A 21,473-nucleotide genomic window follows, 5' to 3' on the forward strand; every position below is an offset into this window, starting at 1 on the left:
GCTAGCAAAGATCAACGGATGATGAACAGCATGGTAGAGTTACCATCCATTTCAGCACCATGTTGTTTTGAATCAAAACACTGCAAATATCCCCATCCTTAATGATGGGGCAGTCAAGCGCATCAGTGCAAAATATAAGGCTGAAGCATTTACTGCAAGCTTCAGCCAGAAGCACCAAGTGGATGATTCATCTCGGCCTCCACCGGCTGTCCCCAGAATCACGATGTCAGTCTTCAGCCAATTCGATTCAGTCCCCATGATATCAAAGAAACTACTGAAGGTACTGAATACTGCAAAGGCTGTGGGCCCTGACAAAACTTTGCCAATAGTCCTGAAGACTTGTGCTCCAGAACTTGCCACTCCCCTAGCCAAGCTGTTCCAGTTGTGATGAATGTAGGAATTTCAGATATTTTGTATTATATGTAGTTGGTGCAGTCGTGGTTAAAAGCCGGGGTTAATATGTGACTGCTATAGTAATGCTTTTTAAAATTCTGGTTTGAAAGACAGACAGACTTTGTGGCTACAAAAGGGATACTTAAATCATTGCCTCAATGACCCATTTGCATCCATTTAGTGGACCCGGCACCCTATGCTCCGGCCCTGCATGATTCTCCAGTCCCCGCATGCTTCTCCAGTCCCCGCAGCATGGAATCAAGTGGACGCGGATCACTTGTGGGCTCTACCACCGCAGCCCTGGCTTGGTAGACCTCCCGGTGGGCCAAGTGGGTAATTCATGGTTCAGTGGCATAAATGATACAACACCAATGTTTACAAACTTTGACCACATCAAAGAGAGGCAAGTGCACTGCAATCACATGCTTAAGTCATTGGAGTGCAGTGCAATCACATGCTTGAGTCATTGGAGTGCAGTGCAATCACATGCTTGAGTCATTGGGATGCACTGGGTGCTTGGAATGCACTTAACTCTCTTTGGTGTGGACAATGTTTGTAAACATTGGGGTTTGACCATTTAGGCCATTGAACTTAGAAGGGAGATGAGTCAAAGCTGCATATGATTTGTAGAAGCTGTCAATCACAGAATACTACTAGAAAGCTATGAATGGCTTGCAGCTAATGGATCAGTGCGAACCTGATACAAGTCACAGCTATTCACCTTCATGGACTTCAAGATAGATATTACAGTTATAATTCTTCTCACTGCTCCTGTCTGGACTACTCTCTAGCTTCCAGATCATAGAATCATAGAATTTACAGTGCAGAAGGAGGCCATTCGGCCCATCGAGTCTGCACCGGCTCTTGGAAAGAGCACTCTACCCAAGGTCCACACCTCCACCCTATCTCCATAACCTAGTAACCCCACCCACCACTAAGGGCAATTTTGGACACTATGGGCAATTTAGCATGGCCAATCCACCTAACCCGCACATCTTTGGACTGTGGGAGGAAACCGGAGCACCCGGAGGAAACCCACGCACACACGGTGAGAACGTGCAGACTCCGCACAGACAGTGACCCAAGCCGGGAATCGAACCTGGGACCCTGGAGCTGTGAAGCAATTGTGCTATCCACAATGCTACCATGCTGCCATATATAGGGCTCTCTTTTCTGCGGGGAGGGGGCACAATATTCCAGGGATCCCAGGGGTGGGGGGTTCACCTCATTCCCCTCGTATTCCATGCAATGCATAAATGTGCATGGCAAGGAATACTGAATTGCTTGCCAGTTAGCGGTCTCAGGGGGATCGAAAACTGGTTAAAATTCATCCACGGCGGGAGGACATAGTCTCCCAAACTGGGAACCCAGCCCCATATATCCCTATTTGCATGTGGAATCACTCCTGGAGCGAAGTATCCTTTCCTCAGTCTTAGAAGCTAAATAAAATATTGGGGTTTCTGTCCGGTATCCTCGCAACTGCTGATGTCTGGTCCAGGATCGTAATACAGTCCAGCGTCCAGCTGCAACATTGGCATCTACCCAGCAATGTGCTGTACATATGTCCTGTACATAGGAAACAGGACAAATCCAACCTGGTCAATTACCACCCCACAGTCTACTCTTGATCATCAGTAAAGTGATGGAAGGGGTCAGCAGCAGCGCAATCAGCGGCACTTACTCAGCAATAACCTGCTCACGGACGATCAGTTTGGGTTCCACCAGGGTCACTTAGCTCCTGCCCTAAGTACAGCCTTGGTTCAAACATGGACAAAAGTGCTGAATGCCAGAGGCAATGTGAAAGTGACTGCCCTTGACATCAACGCAGCATTTGACCGAGTATAGCATCAAACAGCCCTAGCAAAACTGGAGTCAATGGGAATTAGGGAGAAACTCTCCAATGGTTGGAGTCATACCTGGCACAAAAGAAGATAGTTCTGGCGGTTGGAGGTAAACTATCTTAGCTCCAGGGCATCACTGCAGGAGTTCCTCAGGGTAGTGTCCTAGGCCCAACCATCTTCAGCTGCTTCATCAATGACCTTCTTTCCATCATAACATCAGGAAGTGGAGCCGATCATTGGTGATTGCACACTGTTCAGCACCATTCCCGACTCTTCAGACAATGAAGCAGTCCATATCCAAATGCAGCAAGACCTGGACAATATCCAGGCTTGGGCTGACAATGCAAATAATTCACGTCACACAAGTACCAGGCAATAACTATCTCCAACAAGAGAGGATCAAATCATTGCCCCTCGACATTCAAAGGCATTGCCACTGCTGAATCCGCCACTATCAACATCCTGTGGGTTACCATTGACCAGAAACTGAATTAGACGAGCTATATTAATACTGTGGTTACCAGTGCAGGTCAAAGGCTAGGAATCCTGCGATGAGTAACTCACCTCCTGACTTCCCAAAGCCTGTCCATCATCTAAAAGGCACAAGTCAGGAATGTAATTGAATACTCTCCATTTGCTTAGATCAGTGCAGCTCCAATAACACTCAAGAAGCTTGACACAATCCAGGACAAAGCAGCTCACTTGATTGCTACCCCTTCCACAAACATTCACTCCCTCCACCACCGATAAACAGTGGCAGCCATGCATGCCGTCTACAAGACGCACTGCAGGAACTCACCAAGGTTTCCCAGGGAGCACCTTTCAAATCCACGACCATTACCATCTAGAAGGACAAGAGCAGCAAACACCTGGGAACACCAGATCTTGACGGTTCCCCTCCAAGCCACTCATTATCCTGACTTGGAAATATATCGCCGTTCGTTCACAGCGCTGGGCCAAAATCCTGGAATTCCCTCTGTAATAGCACTGTGGGTGTACGTACGCCTCAGGGGCGTCAGCGGTTCAAGAAGACATCTCACCACAACCTTTTGAAGGGAAACTAGGAATGGACAAAAAAATGCTGGTGTAGCCAGAAACTCCCACATCCCATAAATGAATAATAAACCACTGTGGAGGATATGGCAACTCCAATCAACACAGCCCATCTGCCCCACCATCTCCCCATTGCAGAGGCCTCAAGTCAAGTTGCTGCATTCCTTGTTGATGTCCAAACTATTAAAAAAGTGGCCTTAGGTTCCAACGTATAATAGATGGTTCTCCTTTGCACCTTGGACAGGCTCAGTAATCAGATAGCCAAGTCACTGACTCAATCTTTGCAAATTCAGCAATCTCTGTTCTGTGATTGGTGGCACACAAAGCAGTGGGTGGACATTGCCCCATTACAGGGGAATGCATGGAACAGGAACAAGTATGGCAGTGCTGTTTCTGAAGGTAACATCAGGACCTTCCAGCCACCATTCAATATAGGTAAATGTGACAGCAAACAGGCAGTGCCAGATGGAGGTCAAGGAGCACATCAAGAGCATTTCAGTCGCTGAACAGCCATCCAGCTTAAATCTGTCCGCCTCTAGGTGGCAAGATTAAATCAGCACGAAATCCAGTTACACAGCATATCAGGAATACATTGTGATGAACAATTCTATACACAGATCATTTAAGGCAACAGAATTTATTTAGACTAAAGCTATGCTGCATGCAGAGAATGTTCTTGTTATGGTATTGGATAGAATATCATCGAATGACAAATACAGTACGCTTAGCAGTTCAGTAGGTAATGACATGTTGTAGGTGCAGGCATATTTGTGAGGGCATGTGAAGGTGCTAGGAAGACTGCGGACTATCTTAAAGCAAAGGCATAACACCTCATCCTTGGGATGTGGAATTCATATGGGCAAGTGAACATAAACAAATTGCAATGGAAGGAGTGAAAGCCCTGGCATTTTACAAACAAACGGGTTGATTGATTCAGATCATTCAGACATGAGTGCAATAATACCAATGGACTTTGTTCATTCAAAACAAAATAGTGCCCCTGTGCGCCATTTAGTTATTCACAGCAAATTAATGAAATTGCCCACTATACTGTCAGTCACTTAATTGAAATATCTGTGCACTGCAGAAGGACTGATGTACTCTGCAGCAGTCTGGAATGAGCCTTTTGTCAAAAAGTTTAAGGAAGAAATTATCTTGACGTCCATTGGTAGTTCTCTGTTTTTGAGGAGTTTATCTGCAATCCAAGATTATAGCATGCAGCTGACTTTGTCTCCTTACTTCCCGGAGGGCATGTTTCATGGTACTACCACCCTTCTTCTTGGGCTGTTTGGCACACAAGTAGTGCTGCATTGTAGCTTCACCAGGTTGCTGTTTCTGAAGGTAACATCAGGACCTTCCAGCCACCATTCAATATAGGTAAATGTGACAGCAAACAGGCAGAGACAGATTTTTCGGTATGTCTGATGTTGCTCCTGGCATGCTCCCCTGCACTCTTCATTGAAGAAGGGTGATTCCTTGGATTGGTGGTAATGGTAAAGTCGGGGATATGCCGGGCCATGAGGATGTAGAATGTGGTTGAGTACAATTCTGCTGCTGCTGATGGCCCACAGCGCCTCATAGATGGCCAGTCTTCAGTTGCTAGATCTGTTCAAAGTCTATCCCATTTAGCAGTGATAGTGCCACACAACACGATGGAGGGTATTCTCAATGTGAAGATGTCTTCATCTCCACAAGGACTGTGCGATACTGTCATGGGCAGATACATCTGCAGCAGGCAGTTTGGTGAGGATGAGGTCAAGTATGTTTTTCCCTCTTGTTGGCTCCCTCACCACCTGCTGCAGTCCCAGTCGAGCAGTTATGTCCTTTAGGACCCGGCCAGCTCGGTCTGTGGTGATACTACCAAGTCACTCTTGGTGATGGACATTGAAGTCCCGCACCCAGAGCATATTCTGCACCCTTGCCACCCTCAGTGCTTCCTCTAAGTGCTGTTCAACATGGAGGAGTACTGATTCATCAGCTGATGGTGGCTGGTACGTGGTGATCAGCAAGAGGCTTCCTTGCCCATGTTTCTTCCGAAACCATGAGACTTCATGGGGTCGAGAGTCAATGTTGACAACTCCCAGGGCAACTTCCACCTGACTGTTTACCACTGTGCCGCCGCACCTCTGCTGGGTCTGTCCTGCCATTGACAGGACATACCCAGGAATGGTGATAATGGTGCCTGGGACATATGTCAAGCTGCTGCTTAACTAGTCCGTGAGACAACTCTCCCAACTTTGGAACAAGCCCCCAGATGTTAGTAAGGAGGACTTTGCAGGGTCGACAGGGCTGGGTTTGCATTGTCGTTTCCGGTGCCTGGTACAATGCCGGGTGGTCCGTCAAGGTCTCATTCCTTTTTTGTGTTTCTGTAGCGGTTAAATACAACTGAGTGCCTTGCTAGGCCATTTTAGAAGACATTTTCAGAATCAACCACATTGCTGTGGGTCTGGAGTCACATGTCGGTCAGGTAAGGATGGCAGGTTTCTTTTCCCAAAGGACATTAGTGAATCAGATGGGTTTTTACAAAAATCGACAATGGTTTCATGGTCATTATGACTTTTAATTCCAAACCCTTGACCATCTAAGTCAAGAACAGCTGATACCTGGGAACACCACCATCTGGAGAGTCCCCTCCAAGTCACTCACCACCCTGACTTGAAAATATATCCCCATTCCTTCACTGTCGCTGGGTCATAATCTGTATCTCCCTCCCTAACAGCACTGTAGGTGTACCTATACCTCAGGGACTGCAGCGGTTCAAGAAGGCAATTCACCACCACATTCTGAAGGGTAATTAGATGAACAATAAATGCTGCTTTAGCCAGCGACTCCCACATCCCATAATTGAAAAAAACATAGTCAAACTCCTCTGAAACTCATCATACACATTAAACATGCAAGACTCATTAGCTGCCTGTTCCGTCACAAAACTTGATCAAGATAGTCAAACACAATGTGCCTTTACCAAATTTGTGTTAACTTCCTTGTCTCCAGCTTCCTTGAAATAATGCAAACCCAAAGAGATTCCATAAGGAGACTACATGCCCGAATTTGTAGGTGAAATCAAAAATGGATAGCCTAAAACCCACTGCCATAAGGTCTCCAGTCATTGAGCTGACCAAACATCACCAAGTAAAGGATTAGGGTCAAATAAAACAAGCATTAAACTTCCAGACTGTCTGTTTAAATAATGTTGCATTCAAAAGCACAATGTGAAACCACAATATATATGAATAAAACAAAGAAATAGTACTGTCAGTATAAAAGCAAGAATAGCATTGAAATTCAATGACAAAACGATGTTATAATGAAAAACCTGCATATTCTTGACCATCTAGTCACCTAAAGCACACACCGATTGCTAATCTCCACTTTTATTTTTGCTCCATTACATCCCAGATGGACTCACTCATATAGCTTAATGGGGCTGAAAATCAAGAGTTCATGTGTTTGCCATCTTTTCTGATGCATGGGGTTGAGAGAAAATTACTAATTTTAAAATGTATACAACTTGGCAGCTATTTCCACCTGGGGAAAGAATAAGGACAATAGTTACAGGGTAACTGTGATTGTTATATAGTAATAACAACAAAATTTAGTGGAATGAAAATTTTGCATTGTGTTCTCATTTATAATTCACCCATCATATTTTCATTTTCCATAAACATATACAGTAAAATTAATACCTTACCTACAAAACCTTGTTTAGTCCAAATTTTGACAGAGGAGTCTGCTGCTGCCGAAGCGATCAGTAATTTTGGATGTTCATTCAAGTCAACAGGTTCATAAACAGCAGTTACAGCACACACAGCTCCTGAGTGCCCTTCTAGTGGGGTGGAGGCTGCGAACTGAATAGCACAAGTAAAGTAACTGATCATTCATAAAAATTGCACGTGACCAACCATTGCTGTCTATTTTGAAGCATAATGCTCATAAAATGGCCGAGGAAAACAATGGGACCTTTAGACAAGAATTTTAAATTTGATCTGCTTGGGTACAGGGACCCAATGCAGGTCAGCTGAGATAGAGGTGAAGGGCAAACGGACAGTGCAGGATAAAAGACAGATATTCTGGATGATTTGCAATTGACGAAGGTACACATCAGGTTACTGGAGAGGAAAGCATTGGAAAGTCTAGACGTAACTGCGAGGAACCAAGGATCTTAGGAATATTAGATTCTGAATATTGGGGAAATTTAAGGGTAGAAACCCTGGGGTTAAAGTGTGTTTGACTGCAGTAGTCATATTTTTAAGAAGAATCTTGTTTTGCAGGGCCTGGGAGATTTTAGGAGCCAGCAGGTGACATTAACAAATGAGTGTGTTTTTCAATCTGGACTAATGGACTATGGTTTGACGGGGAATGACCCGGGGTGTCGATGTGCTTTTAGCCTGGAAAGTTCATTTGTTTTGCAACTTGGGGAGATGATGTCATTGCTGGGTGGAGCTAAGGGATTGGGAAAGATTTGTTTTGAGAAAGCTTTGGAGTTGAAGTCTGATCTGGCAACCCTTGTCTTGACCACATGTAAAGGCAGTTTTCTCTCACAGTAGGATAGTTATAAGAAGAGTAATAATATTTTAAAGCAGAGCAGTCTTATCTGAGAACGAGGAAGAAGCTGAAGCACGCCAGGTGAACCAGCTTTTTGAAGACCTTCAGCCTGAGTCCGCAGGGGTTCCAACAGGAGTCCAAATCATTCAGTACAGCAAGTATTACTCTATGCCATGCTGATTTCAAAATGGATTGAGAGTTGTAGGTTTATTTTCTTGTTATTTAGTGAGTACCATTGTTTAATGAGTAATTGTAGGTTGTTCTTTTCGTGTGTGAAGTTAAAGAGTTTAATATTGCGTTCATAATACAAATTTGTTTTAAAAATACCAAATACCTATTTCTTCATGGAATCACTCTTGGGAGCGAATCATTCTTTCTGCACATTTTATACAATAAACTAAAATATTGAGGGTTTGGGCCAGTATCCTTGCCATTGTTGGGGTCTGGTCTGAGACCGTAATAGGAACCAAGATGCGTCTAAAATTTCATTAAAGCTCAACGTGCCTCAACGACTATCGTCCGGTCGGCTTGTCATTGAGGGAATGAAGTGCTTCGAGCGGTTGAGCCTGAGGCACATCAACTCCATACTCCCAGAATGCCTAGATCCACAGCAATTCAATACCACCGCAACCGGTCCACAGCAGACGCCATCTCCGTGGCTCTACACTCATCCCTGAAGCATCTCAATAACAAGGACTTCTACATCAGACTACAGCTCCGCCTTCAACATCCCAGCCAAGCTCATATCAAAGTTCCAAAACCTAGGGCTTGGCTGTTCACTCTGCAACTGGATCCTTGGCTTTCTGACCCGCAGACCACAATCAGTAAGGATAAACAATAACACCTTCTCTCCTCAAGGTTGCGTACTTAGTCCTCTACTATACTTCCTGTACACACATGACTGCGTGGCAAAATGTGGCTCAAACGCGGTCTACAAGTTTGTTGACGACACGACCGTAGTGGGTCAGGTCTCAAACAACGAGGAGTCAGAATACAGGAGGGATTTGGAGAACCTAGTGGAGTGGTGTAACGACAACAATCTCTCCCTCAATGTCAGCAAAACTAAAGAGCTGGTCATTGACTTCAGGAAGCAGAGTATCGTACAGACCCCTGTCCACATCAATGGGGCCGAGGTGGAGATGGTTGACAGCTTCAAATTTCTAGGTATGCACATTACCAAAAATCTATCCTGGTCCACCCACATTGACACAATGACCAAGAACAAAGAACAAAGAACAAGAATAAAGAAAATTACAGCACAGGAACAGGCCTTTGACCCTCCCAGCCTGTGCCGATCCAGATCCTTTATCTAAACCTGTCTTCTATTTTCCAAGGATCTACTTCCCTCTGTTCACCGCCCGTTCATATATCTGTCTAGATGCATCTTAAATTATGCTTTCGTGCCCGCCTCTGCCACCTCCACTGACAAAGCGTTCCAGGAACCCACCAACCTCTGCATAAAAAACTTTCCATGCACATCTCCCTTAAACTTTCCCCCTCTCACCTTGAAATCGTGACCCCTTGTAATTGACACCCCCACTCTTGGAAAATGCTTGTTGCTATTCACCCTGTCCATACCTCTCATAATTTTGTAGACCTCAATCAGGTCCCCCCTCAACCTCCTTCTTTCAAACGAAAACAATCCTAATCAACTCAACCCTTCTTCATAGCTAGAACATAAAACATAGAACATAGAAAATACAGCACAGAACAGGCCCTTCGGCCCACAATGTTGTGCCGAACCTTTGTCCGAGATTAATCATAGATTATCATTGAATTTACAGTGCAGAAGGAAGCCATTCGGCCCTTTGAGTCTGCACCGGCTCTTGGAAAGAGCACCCTACCCAAACTCAACACCTCCACCCAACACCAAGGGCAATTTTGGACACTAAGGGCAATTTATCATGGACAATCCACCTAACCTGCACATCTTTGGACTGTGGGAGGAAACCGGAGCACCCGGAGGAAACCCACGCAGACACGGGGAGGATGTGCAGACTCCGCACAGACAGTGATCCAAGCCGGAATCGAACCTGGGACCCTGGAGCTGCGAAGCAATTGTGCTATCCACAATGCTACCATGCTGCCCTTAAGAACAAATAAATCTCCACTATATCATTTTACCGTAATCCATGTACCTATCCAATAGCTGCTTGAAGGTCCCTAATGTTTCCGACTCAACTACCTCCACAGGCAGCGCATTCCATGCCCCCACTACTCTCTGGGTAAAGAACCTACCTCTGATATCCCTCCTATATCTTCCACCTTATGGAGAGCTAGCACCCTCCATACCAGGCAACATCCTGGTGAACCTCCTCTGCACCCTCTCTAAAGCATCCACATCCTTCTGGGAATGTGGTAATCTGGTAATGTGCACGCAGTATTCCAAATGTGGCCTAACCAAAGTCCTATACACCTGTAACATGACATGCCGACTCTTGTACTCAAAACCCCTCCGATGAAGGCAAGCATGCTGTCTGCCTTCTTGACCATTCTAACGACCTGCGTTGCCACCTTCAGGGTACAATGGACCTGAACTTCCAGATCTCTCTGTACATCAATTTTCCCCAGGACTCTTCCATTGACCATATAGTCCGCTCTTGAATTAGATCTTCCAAAATGCATCACTTCGCATTTGCCTGGATTGAGCTCCATCTGCCATTTCTCTGCCCAACTCTTCAATCTATCTATATTTTGCTGTATTCTCTGACAGTCCTCCTCGCTATCCGCAACTCCATCAATCTTAGTATCATCTGCAAACTTGCTAATCAGACCACCTATACCTTCGTCCAGATCATTTATGTATATCACAAACAACAGTGGTCTGAGCACGGATCCCTGTGGAACACCACAAGTCGCCTTTCTCCATTTTGAGACACTCCCTTCCACCACTATTCTCTGACTCCTGTTGCCCAGCCAGTTCCTTATCCATCTAGCTAGTACACCCTGAACCCCATACGACTTCACTTTTTCCATCAACCTGCCATGGGAAACTTTATCAAACGCCTTACTGAAGTCCATGTATATGACATCTACAGCCCTTCCCTCATCAATTAACTTTGTCACGTCCTCAAAGAATTCTATTAGGTTTGTAAGACATGACCTTCCCTGCACAAAACCATGCTGCCTATCACTGATAAGTCTATTTTCTTCCAAATGTGAATCGATCCTATCCTTCAGTATCTTCTCCAACAGTTTGCCTACCACTGACATCAAGCTCACAGGTTTATAATTCCCTGGATTATCCCTGCTACTCTTCTTAAACAAAGGGACAACATTAGCAATTCTCCAGTCCTCCGGGACCTCACCCATGCTCAAGGATGCTGCAAAGACATCTGTTAAGGCCCCAGCTATTTCGGCCCTCGCTTCCCTCAATAACCTGCGATAGATCCCATCCGGACCTGGGGACTTGTCCACCTTAATGCCTTTTAAAATACCCAAAACGTCCCCCTTCCTTATGCCGACTTGACCTAGAGTATTTAAACATCCATCCCTAGCCTCAACATCCATCATGTCCCTCTCCTTGGTGAATACCGATGCAAAGTACTCATTAAGAATCTCACCCATTTCTCTGACTCCACGTGTAAATTCTCTCTTTTGTCTTTGAGTGGGCCAATCCTTTCTCTAGTTACCCTCTTGCTACTTATATACGAATAAAAGGCTTTGGGATTTTCCTTAACCCTGTTAGCCAAAGATATTTCATGACTCTTTTTAGCCCTCTTTATTGCGTGTTTGAGATTTGTCCTACTTTCCCAATATTCCTCCAAAGCTTCATCAGTTTTAAGTCGCCTAGATCTTATGTATGCTTCCTTTTTCATCTTAGCTAGTCTCATAATTCCACCCGTCATCCATGGTTCCCTAATCTTGCCATTTCTATCCCTCATTTTCACAGGGACATGTCTGTCCTTCACTCTAATCATCCTTTCCTTAAAAGACCCCCACATTTCAAATGTGGATTTACCCTTAAACAACTGCTCCCAATCCACATTCCCTAGCTCCTGCCGAATTTTGTCATACTTGGCCTTTTCCCAATTTAGCACTCTTCCTTTAGGACCACTCTCGTCTTTGCCCATGAGTATTCTAAAACTTACGGAATTGTGATCACTATTCCCAAAGTAATCACCGACTGAAACTTCAACCACCTGGCCGGGATAATTCCCCAATACCAGGTCCAGTATGGCCCCTTCCCGAGTTGGACTATTCACATACTGCTCTAAAAAACTCTCCTGGATGCTCCTTACAAATTCTGCTCCATCTACGCCTCCAACACTACATGAGTTCCATTCAATGTTGGGCAAGTTAAAATCTCCCATCACGACCACCCTATTGCTCCTACATTTTTCTATCATCTGTCTACATATTTGTACCTCTACTTCACGTTCACTTTTGGGAGGCCTGTAGTAAAGTCCCAACAATGTTACTGCACCCTTCCTATTTCTTAGCTCTACCCATATTGCCTCAGTGCTCGAATCCTCCATCATTCCCTCCTTAATCACAGCTATGATATCATCTCTGACCAGTAATCCAACTCCTCCACCCCTTTTACCTTCCTCTCTATCCCTCCTGAAGCATCTATACCCTGGGATATTTAGTTGCCAGTCTTGCCCTTCCCTCAACCAAGTCTCAGTAATACCAATAACATCATATTCCCAGGTACTAATCCAAGCCCTAAGTTAATCTGCCTTACCTGCTACACTTCTCGCATTGAAACAAATGCACCTCAGACCACCTGTCCCTTTGTGTTCATCATCTCTTCCCTGTCTACTCTTCCCCTTAGTCACATTGAGTTTATTATCTAGTACCTTACTGGCTTTAGTTGCTGCCTCTTTACTGACCTCTAACCTCCTAATCTGGTTCCCATCCCCCTACCACATTAGTTTAAAACCTCCCCAACAGTGTTAGCAAAAGCACCCCCTAGGACATTGGTTCCAGTCCTGCCCAGGTGTAGACCATCCAATTTGTAATCGTCCCACCGCCCCCAGAACCAGTTCCAATGTCCCAAAAATCTGAACCCCTCCCTCCTGCACCATCTCTCAAGCCACGTATTCATTCTGACTATTCTTGAATTTCAACTCTGACTGTCTCGTGGCACTGGTAGCAATCCTGAGATTACTATCTTTGAGGTCCTACTTTTTAACTTATCTCCTAACTCCCTAGATTCTGATTGTAGGACCTCATTCCGTTTTTTACCTATATCGTTGGTTCCTATATGCACCACGACAACTGGCTGTTCATCCACCCCTTCAGTATGTCCTGCAGCCGATCTGAGGCATCCCTGACCCGTGCACCCGGGAGGCAACATACCATTCAGGAGTCTCGTTTTCGACTGAAACGCCTGTCTACTCCCCTTACGATTGAATCCCCTATGACTATAGCCCTGCCAGTCTTTTTCCCGCCCTTCTGTGCAGCAGAGCCAGCTACGGTGCCGTGAGCCTGGCTACTACTGCCTTCCCCTGGTGAGTCATCTCCCCCAACAGTATCCAAAACGGTATACCTGTTTTGGAGGGAGATGACCGCAGGGGACACCTGCACTGTCTTCCTGCTCTTTCTCTGCCTTTTGGTCATCCATTTCCTGTCTCCCTAATCTGCGGTGTGACCAACTCACTAAACGTGCTATCCACGACCTCCTCAGCATCGGGATGCACAAAAGTGAGTCCATCCGCAGATCCAGAGCCGTCATGCGGTCTAACAGGAGCTGCAGCTGGACACACTTCCCGCACATGAAGGAGTCAGGGGCATCGGCCGCGTCCCTGAACTCCCACATTGAGCACGAGGAGCATAACACGGGTCTGGGATCTCATGCCATTTTTACACTCCCAACAGTAAGTTTTTAAAAAAAAATTTACTCCCCTTCTCAGCAAGCACTCACTCAGCAACCACTGCACCCAACACGATCACACCTCAGGGAAAAGAAAAACTACTTACCAGTCACCAGCCAATCACTTACCTGCAGGCTGTGACATCACGGTTCAACTTCTTTCTACTTCTACTGCTCTCGAGTCTCCCTCTTGATCTTTACTCGGCTGAGATCCTTACAGTGATTGTCTTTTTTTTTGGTTGGAGGAGGAGGTAGTGAGGGAAACACTGAAGAAGTGTTTCCAGTTTAACTGTCACTTGACAACAGCTCCTCCACAAACCACCTTTTGGATGCAGTGACTGCAATGCACTGATGCAAACTTTCCCCGCAACAGCCAATCAGCAGCTCTGCTCTACTGCCCTCTGCTGGAAAGCACAACAGCACCTATACTTTCACAGGAAACTAAGGAAATTCTTCATGCCCACATTGACTCTTACCAACGTTTACAGATGCACCATAGAAAGCATATTATCTGGCTGCATCACAGCCTGGTATGACAACTGTTCGGCCCAAGACCGTAAGAAACTAGAGACTCATGAACACCACCCAGTCCATCACAGGAACCCGCCTCTCATCCATTGACTGTCTACACCTCACACTGCCTTGGGAAAGCGGGCAGCATAATCAAAGACCCCTCCCACCCACTTTATTCACTCTTCCAACTTCTTCCATCGGGCAGGAGATACAAAAGTCTGAGAACACGCACAAACAAAAACAGCTTCTTCCCCACTGTTATCAGATTTCTAAACGACCCTCTTATGGACTGATCTGATCTCTTCACACATCTTCTCTACTGAGTAATACTACACTCCTGTATGCTTCACCCGATGCCTGTGGCTATGTATTTACATTGTGTATTTTATGTTTGCCCTGTGTATTTTCTTTTCATGCAGGGAATGATCTGTCTGAACTGTACGGAGAACAATACTATTCACTGTATCTCAGTACATGTGACAATAAACAAATCCAATCCAGCTGGGGTTAGAGTAGGCTCAGAGACAGGAAAGGTTATCAAAGTGGTTGCAAAAGGAGATGGGTTGAATAGAACACTGAGAATGTGAATCACCAAATTTAGCTGGAATGGTGAGGAGGAATGAGGATGGATTTGATGGAAAATGTGTATAGTGTGCTTAAAAAATATAGCTAAGTCGCACATTCGGCAGCTCCCGCAAAACTGACTTTTGGGCTCTTTTCAGGGCCCCCAAGGGGACTTTTTAGATGTTTCCCGGTGTGGGAAGGAGTTAATAATAGCTCCCCGTCAGTATATGGCTTTAACTAGGAGCGGGGTGACAAAAAAGGTGGTAGTGGACCAGAAGAAGGGAGGGAAGAAGGACAAAATGGCGGCGGGCGGAGACCAGGCAGCGTGGAGGAGCAACAGGAGGGTATCCAGCACTGCCTCAGAGAGATTAAAACAGACCTGCTAGAGCCGATGAAGGCTTCTATTGATACGCTGCTGGAGACACAGAAGGCCTAGGGGGTGGCGATCCGAGAGGCTCGACAAAAGATCTCTGACAATAAGTCGAGATCTTAGGCCTGGCGGTAAAGGTGGAGGTGCACGAGGCGCTCCACAAGAAATGGCAGGAGCGGTTCGAGGAGATGGAGAATCGGTCGAGGCGGAAGAATCTGCGGATTCTGGGCCTCCCGGAGGGGCTGGAGGGGCCGGACATGGGGGCCTATGTGGTCACCATGTTGAACTCGCTGATGGGAGCGGGGTCCTTCCAGGGACCTCTGGAGCTGGAAGGGGCCCATAGAGTGTTGGTAAGGAGGCCCAAGGCTAACGAGCCTCCGCGGGCGGTGCTGGTGCGGTTCCATTGGTTCGTCGATTGGGAGTGCGTGCTCAGGTGGGCCAAGAAGGAGAGGAGCAGCAGGTGGGAGAACGCAGAGGTTCGGATATATCAGGACTGGAGTGCGGAGGTGGCAAAGAGGGCCGGGTACAATCGAGCGAAGGCGGTGCTGCACAGGAAGGGGGTGAAGTTTGGCATGTTGCAGCCGGCGCGACTGTGGGTTACCTACAAGGACCGGCAGCATTATTTTGAGTCTCCGGAGGAGGCGTGGGCCTTTGTTCAGGCCGCGAAGCTGAACACAGACTGAGGGTCGGGATGGGCGATTGGGAACTGCGGTGGATATGTTATGCCTATTTTGGGTTCGGGGGGGGGGGCTTTGCATTGTTTTGGGTTTCTTTTTCTCTGTGTTTTTCTCTTTCGGGTTGGGGAGAGTGGATGGGGCAGGTTGGGCACTGTTTTGGTTGGTGGCGGGGCCTGGTAGGTGGAGAGCGCGGGCTTTTTTTCCCGCGCCGAAGACTGGGCCTCCCGGAGGGGCTGGTGGGGCCGGACGTGGGGGCCTATGTGGTCACCATATTGAACTCGCTGATGGGAGCGGGGTCCTTCCAGCGACCCCTGGAGTTGGAAGGGGCCCATAGAGTGTTGGCAAGGAGGCCCAAGGCTAACGAGCCTCCGCGGGCGGTGCTGGTGCGGTTCCATCGTTTCGTCGATCGGGAGTGCGTGCTCAGGTGGGCCAAGAAGGAGAGGAGCAGCAGGTGGGAGAACGCGGAGGTTCAGATATATCAGGACTGGAGTGCGGAGGTGGCAAAGAGGAGGGCCGGGTACAATCGAGCGAAGGCGGTGCTGCACAAGAAGGGGGTGAAGTTTGGCATGTTGCAGCCGGCGCGACTGTGGGTGGATGGGGCGGGTTGGGGACTGTTTTGGTTGGTGGCGGGGCCTGGTAGGTGGAGAGCGCGGGCTTTTTTCCCGCACCGAAGACTGGGGGGGGGCCTGGCCGGGGCGGGGAAGCGAGGATTGTTTCCCGCGCTTAGAACAGAGGGGGGAGGGGGAGAGCCTGTGGATGGGGAGCGGGAGAGGAGGGTGTGCCACACAATGGGAGGAGTCGAAGGGGAGGCGAGAGTGTCCGGGGACAGCAGGAGTCAGCTCACTTGCGGAAGTGCAACGGGGGGAGTAAACCAGCGAGGATGGGGGGGGAAATCGGGTTGCTGCTGCTAACGAGTGGGGGGGGGGGGTCGAGACGGGGGTATGCCGCTGTGGGGAACGGGCCGGGTGTGGGGTGCGGGCGCGTGGCTGGCCGGGGAGGGGTCATGGCTAGTCGGCGGGGGAGGGGCGCGGGTAGCCCCCTGATCCTGCTGATAACCTGGAATGTAAGGGGACTGAATGGGCCAGTTAAGCGGGCCCGCGTGTTCGCGCACCTGAAGGGGCTCAAGGCGGATGTTGTTATGCTCCAGGAGACACACCTGAAGGTGGCAGACCAGGTAAGATTGACGAAAGGGTGGGTAGGTCAGGCGTTTCACTCGGGGCTAGATGCCAAAAATCGAGGGGTGGCGATCTTGGTGGGAAAGAAGGTGTTATTCGAGGCGTTGAGCATTTTGGCAGATAATGGTGGTAGGTACATAATAGTAAGTGGTAAGTTGCAGGGAGAGAGGGTGGTACTGGTCAATGTGTTTGCTCCGAAATGGGACGATGCAGGTTTTATGCGGCGTATGTTGGGTCGGATCCCAGACTTGGAAGTGGGGGGTCTGATAATGGGGGGAGACTTTAACACGGTGTTGGATCCGGCACTGGATCGCTCCAGGTCTAGGACGGGTCAGAAGCCGGCGGCGGCTAGAGTGTTGAGAGGATTTATGGACCAAATGTGAGGGGTGGACCCTTGGAGATTTGCACAGCCTGGGGCTAGGGAATTTTCATTCTTCTCACATGTCCATAAGGCTTATTCTCGAATCGACTTTTTCATTTTGAGTAGGGCGCGGATAGCGAGAGTAGGGGAAACCGAGTATTCGGCAATAGCCATTTCGGACCACGCCTCGCATTGGGTGGACTTGGAGATGGGGGATGAGAGGGACCAGCGCCCGCTGTGGCGCTTGGAGGTGGGGCTGTTGGCGGACGAGGAGGTGAGCGAGCGGGTCCGAGGAAGTATAGAGAGGTACTTGGAGACCAACGACAACGGGGAGGTCCGAGTGGGGATGGTATGGGAGGCACTGAAGGCGGTGGTGAGGGGAGAGCTGATCTCCATTAGGGCCCACAAGGAGCGGAAGGAGCGGGGGGGGAGAGGGAGAGGCTGGTGGGGGAGATGGTGAGGGTAGACAGGAAGTATGTGGAAGAGCCTGAGGAAGGATTGTTGAGGAAGAGGCGCAGCCTCCAGGCCGAATTCGACCTGGTGACCACCAGGGAGGCGGAGGTGCAGTGGAGGAAGGCCAAGGGGGCGGTCTACGAGTATGGGGAAAAGGCAAGCTGGATGCTGCGCATCAGCTTCGGAAGCGGGACGCAGCTAGGGAGATCGGGGGTGTTAAGGACAGGGGAGGGAGCGTGGTGCGGAGTGGGGTTGGCATCAATGGGGTCTTCAGGGACTTCTTTGAGGAATTGTACTGATCCGAGCCCCCACGGGAGGAGGGAGGGATGGGCCGTTTCCTGGACCAATTGAGATTTCCAAAGGTGGAAGAGGGACTGGTGGCGGGACTGGGGGCACCGATTGGGCTGGAGGAGCTGATCAAAGGGATAGGAAGCATGCAGGCGGGGAAGGCACCGGGGCCGGACGGTTTCCCGGTCGAGTTCTATAAAAAATATATGGACCTGTTGGGCCCGCTGTTAGTTAGGACCTTTAATGAGGCAAGGGAGGGGGGGGGGGCTTTACCCCCAACGATGTCCCGGGCACTGATCTCCTTGATCCTGAAGCGGGACAAGGATCCCCTGCAATGTGGGTCTTACAGACCGATTTCCTTGCTAAATGTAGATGCCAAGGTGCTGGCGAAGGTCTTAACCACGAGGATTGAGGATTGTGTGCCGCAGATCATCCCTGAAGACCAGACGGGGTTTGTGAAGGGAAGACAGTTGAACGCGAATGTGCGGAGGCTTTTGAACGTTATCATGATGCCGGCGAGGGAAGGGGAGGCGGAGATAGTGGTGGCGATGGACGCTGAGAAAGCCTCCGATAGGGTAGAGTGGGGGTACCTGTGGGAGGTGCTGAAGAGGTTCGGGTTTGGGGAGGGGTTTGTCAGGTGGGTTAGGCTGTTATATGAGGTCCCGATGGCGAGTGTGGCCACAAACAGGAGGAGGTCCGAGTACTTTCGGTTGCACCGAGGGACGAGACAGGGGTGTCCCCTGTCCCCCCTGCTCTTCGCACTGGCGATTGAACCCCTGGCTATGGCACTGAGAGAGTCGAGGAACTGGAGGGGGTTGGTGCGGGGTGGGGAGGAGCATAGGGTGTCGCTTTATGCGGACGACCTGCTGCTGTATGTGGTGAACCCGGTGGGAGGAATGCCGGCGGTAATGAGGATCCTTAGGGAATTCGGGGACTTTTCAGGGTACAAGCTCAATATGGGGAAGAGCGAGCTGTTCGTAGTTCAGCTCGGGGACCAGGGGGATTGGCGAGCTCCCACTAAAAATTCGGAGAGGAGCTTCAGATATTTGGGGGTCCAGGTGGCCAGGAGCTGGGGGGCCCTGCAGAGGCTTAACTTTACAAGGCTGGTGGAGCAAATAGAGGAGGAGTTCAAGAGGTGGGACGCGTTGCCACTGTCCTTGGCGGGTAGGGTGCAGTCAATCAAAATGACGGTGCTCCCAAGGTTTTTGTTCCTGTTCCAGTGCCTCCCCGTGTTTATCCCGAAGGCTTTTTTCAGGCGGGTTAACAGGAGTATAATGGGGTTTGTGTGGGCGCGAGGGACTCCGAGGGTGAGAAGGGTGTTCCTGGAGGGGAGTAGAGATAGGGGGGGGCTGGCATTGCCCAACCTCTGTGGGTACTACTGGGCCGCCAATGCGACAATGGTGCGCAAGTGGGTGATGGAGGGGGAGGGGGCTGCATGGAAGAGGCTGGAGACGGCGTCCTGTGTGGGTACGAGTCTGGGGGCGCTGGCAACGGCGCCGCTGCCGCTCCCTTCAAGGAGGTATACCACGAGCCCGGTGATGGTGGCGGCCCTCAACATTTGGGGGCAGTGGAGGCGGCATAGGAGGGAAGTTGGGGCCTCGGCGTGGACCCCATTACGGGGGAACCACCGGTTCGCCCCAGGAAGAACAGGTGGAGGGTTTTCGGGGTGGCACAGGGCAGGGATACGAAAGTTGGGGGACCTGTTTGTGGACGGGAAGTTCGCGAGCTTGGGTGAGCTGGAGGAGAAGTACGGGCTCCCCCCGGGGAACACCTTCAGGTACTTACAGGTAAGGGCGTTTGCCAGACGGCAGGTGGTGGAATTCCCGCGGCTACTGCCACACACAGTACAGGACAGGGTGCTCTCGGGGGGGGGGGGGGGGGGGGGGAGAGATCTCGGAAATTTACCAGGTGATGCAGGAGGAGGAGGAGGCCTCTTCGTGCGCGAGGCTCAGCCTCATACAGTTTAAGGTGCTGCACAGGGCACACATGACTGGGACAAGAATGAGCCGCTTCTTTGGGGGTGAGGACAGGTATGTTAGGTGCTCAGGGAGCCCAGCAAATCACACCCATATGTTCTGGGCATGCCCAGCGCTGGAGGAATTTTGGAAGGGCATAGTGAGGACGGTGTCGAGGGTGGTAGGATCCAGGGTCAGACCGGGCTGGGGGCTCGCAATATTTGGGGTGGCAGAGGAGCTGGGAGTGCAGGAGGCGAAAGAGGCCGGAATTCTGGCCTTTGCGTCCCTGGTAGCCCGGCGAAGGATTCTCCTTCAGTGGAAAGATGCGAAGCCCCCAAGCATGGAATCCTGGATCAGCGATATAGCAGGGTTCATTAAATTGGAGAGGGTGAAATTCACCTTGAGGGTTGGGACAAGGGTTCTTTAGGCGGTGGCAACCGTTCTTAGACTTTCTGGCAGAACGATAGACATTGGTCAATGGCAGCAGCAGCTCGGGGCGGGGGGGGGGGGGGGGTTACTTTATGTTTGTTTATGTTATTTACACTGGAGGGTCTGAGGGGGTGTATACACCTGTTGTGTTAAGTCGGGGTGTTAATGTTAATTTATTATTCATGTACAGGGGAGAGGGGTTTGGGGGGGTTGCTTTTTTAGATTGTGTTTTGTACTTAACCCTGTTGGGTTCTTTTTTCTTTCTCATTTTGTTCTTGATATTTTATGAAAACCTTTAATAAAAAATTTTTTTTTTTTAAATTAAATATACCCTCAACATTTCCAATTTCTGACCCATTCACACCAATGTCAGACATGCATTCTGAGAGCACAGAGTTGATAATGAGGTTGGAATAAGTGTTGAAGATGTCAAACCCTGTGGATGGTGTCATGAACGTGTAGCACGTCGATGGGGGAAAAAAGGAGGACATTTTGGAGAATTCTGAAGGTGATGATACAGGAGCTGGAGAAAACGTTGTTTTACAGCTGGGCTGGTTGCATAGAGACAGGTTGGACTGGACAGCAAAAGGAATGCGATCCAATATCATAATCACTAAACTACTGCATCATATCATTCATTAGTGCTGAAAAAAATGCTCCCAAATTATTTTTCCTACCAAGGCTTTAACATAGTTTCAGAAGAAAATAAACTTATTGAAGAACTTTAAACATGCTGTTCCTAAATCTTGATAGATTTCTGTCATCAATTTTATCCGTCCTGTTTTTGTTACCAATAACTGCGATAAAATGAAAACACATTCTCCTAGAAAAACGATATTTCTAAATCTGCTAGTGGGGACTGAACATAAATGTTTTCGAATCTAATGACTCACCTTAAAATTCTGCAACTCCCAAACAATCAGACAGTTATCAGATCCTCCCGACACAAGTTCTGTCTCGGGACCTAAAACAAAAAACAGTTGATTTAACTCATCAATACAATGTTCACTTTTAAAAGCAGTAAAATAACACAACCAG

General features: G+C 48.6%; 1 protein-coding gene across 1 annotated transcript in view; it reads right to left on the reverse strand.

The window, feature by feature from the left end:
* elp2 (elongator acetyltransferase complex subunit 2) overlaps positions 1-21,473 on the reverse strand; it is a 205,489-nt gene that overhangs the window by 160,104 nt on the left and 23,912 nt on the right. Inside the window, exons 3-4 of the mRNA XM_072509008.1 lie at positions 21,329-21,399; positions 6,979-7,135 (exon numbers count right to left, since the gene is read on the reverse strand). Of these exons, the coding sequence (XP_072365109.1) occupies positions 6,979-7,135; positions 21,329-21,399 (228 nt within the window). The remainder of the gene's footprint in view (positions 1-6,978; positions 7,136-21,328; positions 21,400-21,473) is intronic.

This window comes from Scyliorhinus torazame, chromosome 6, assembly GCF_047496885.1.
Source record: "Scyliorhinus torazame isolate Kashiwa2021f chromosome 6, sScyTor2.1, whole genome shotgun sequence".
Taxonomy (NCBI): Eukaryota; Metazoa; Chordata; class Chondrichthyes; order Carcharhiniformes; family Scyliorhinidae; genus Scyliorhinus; species Scyliorhinus torazame.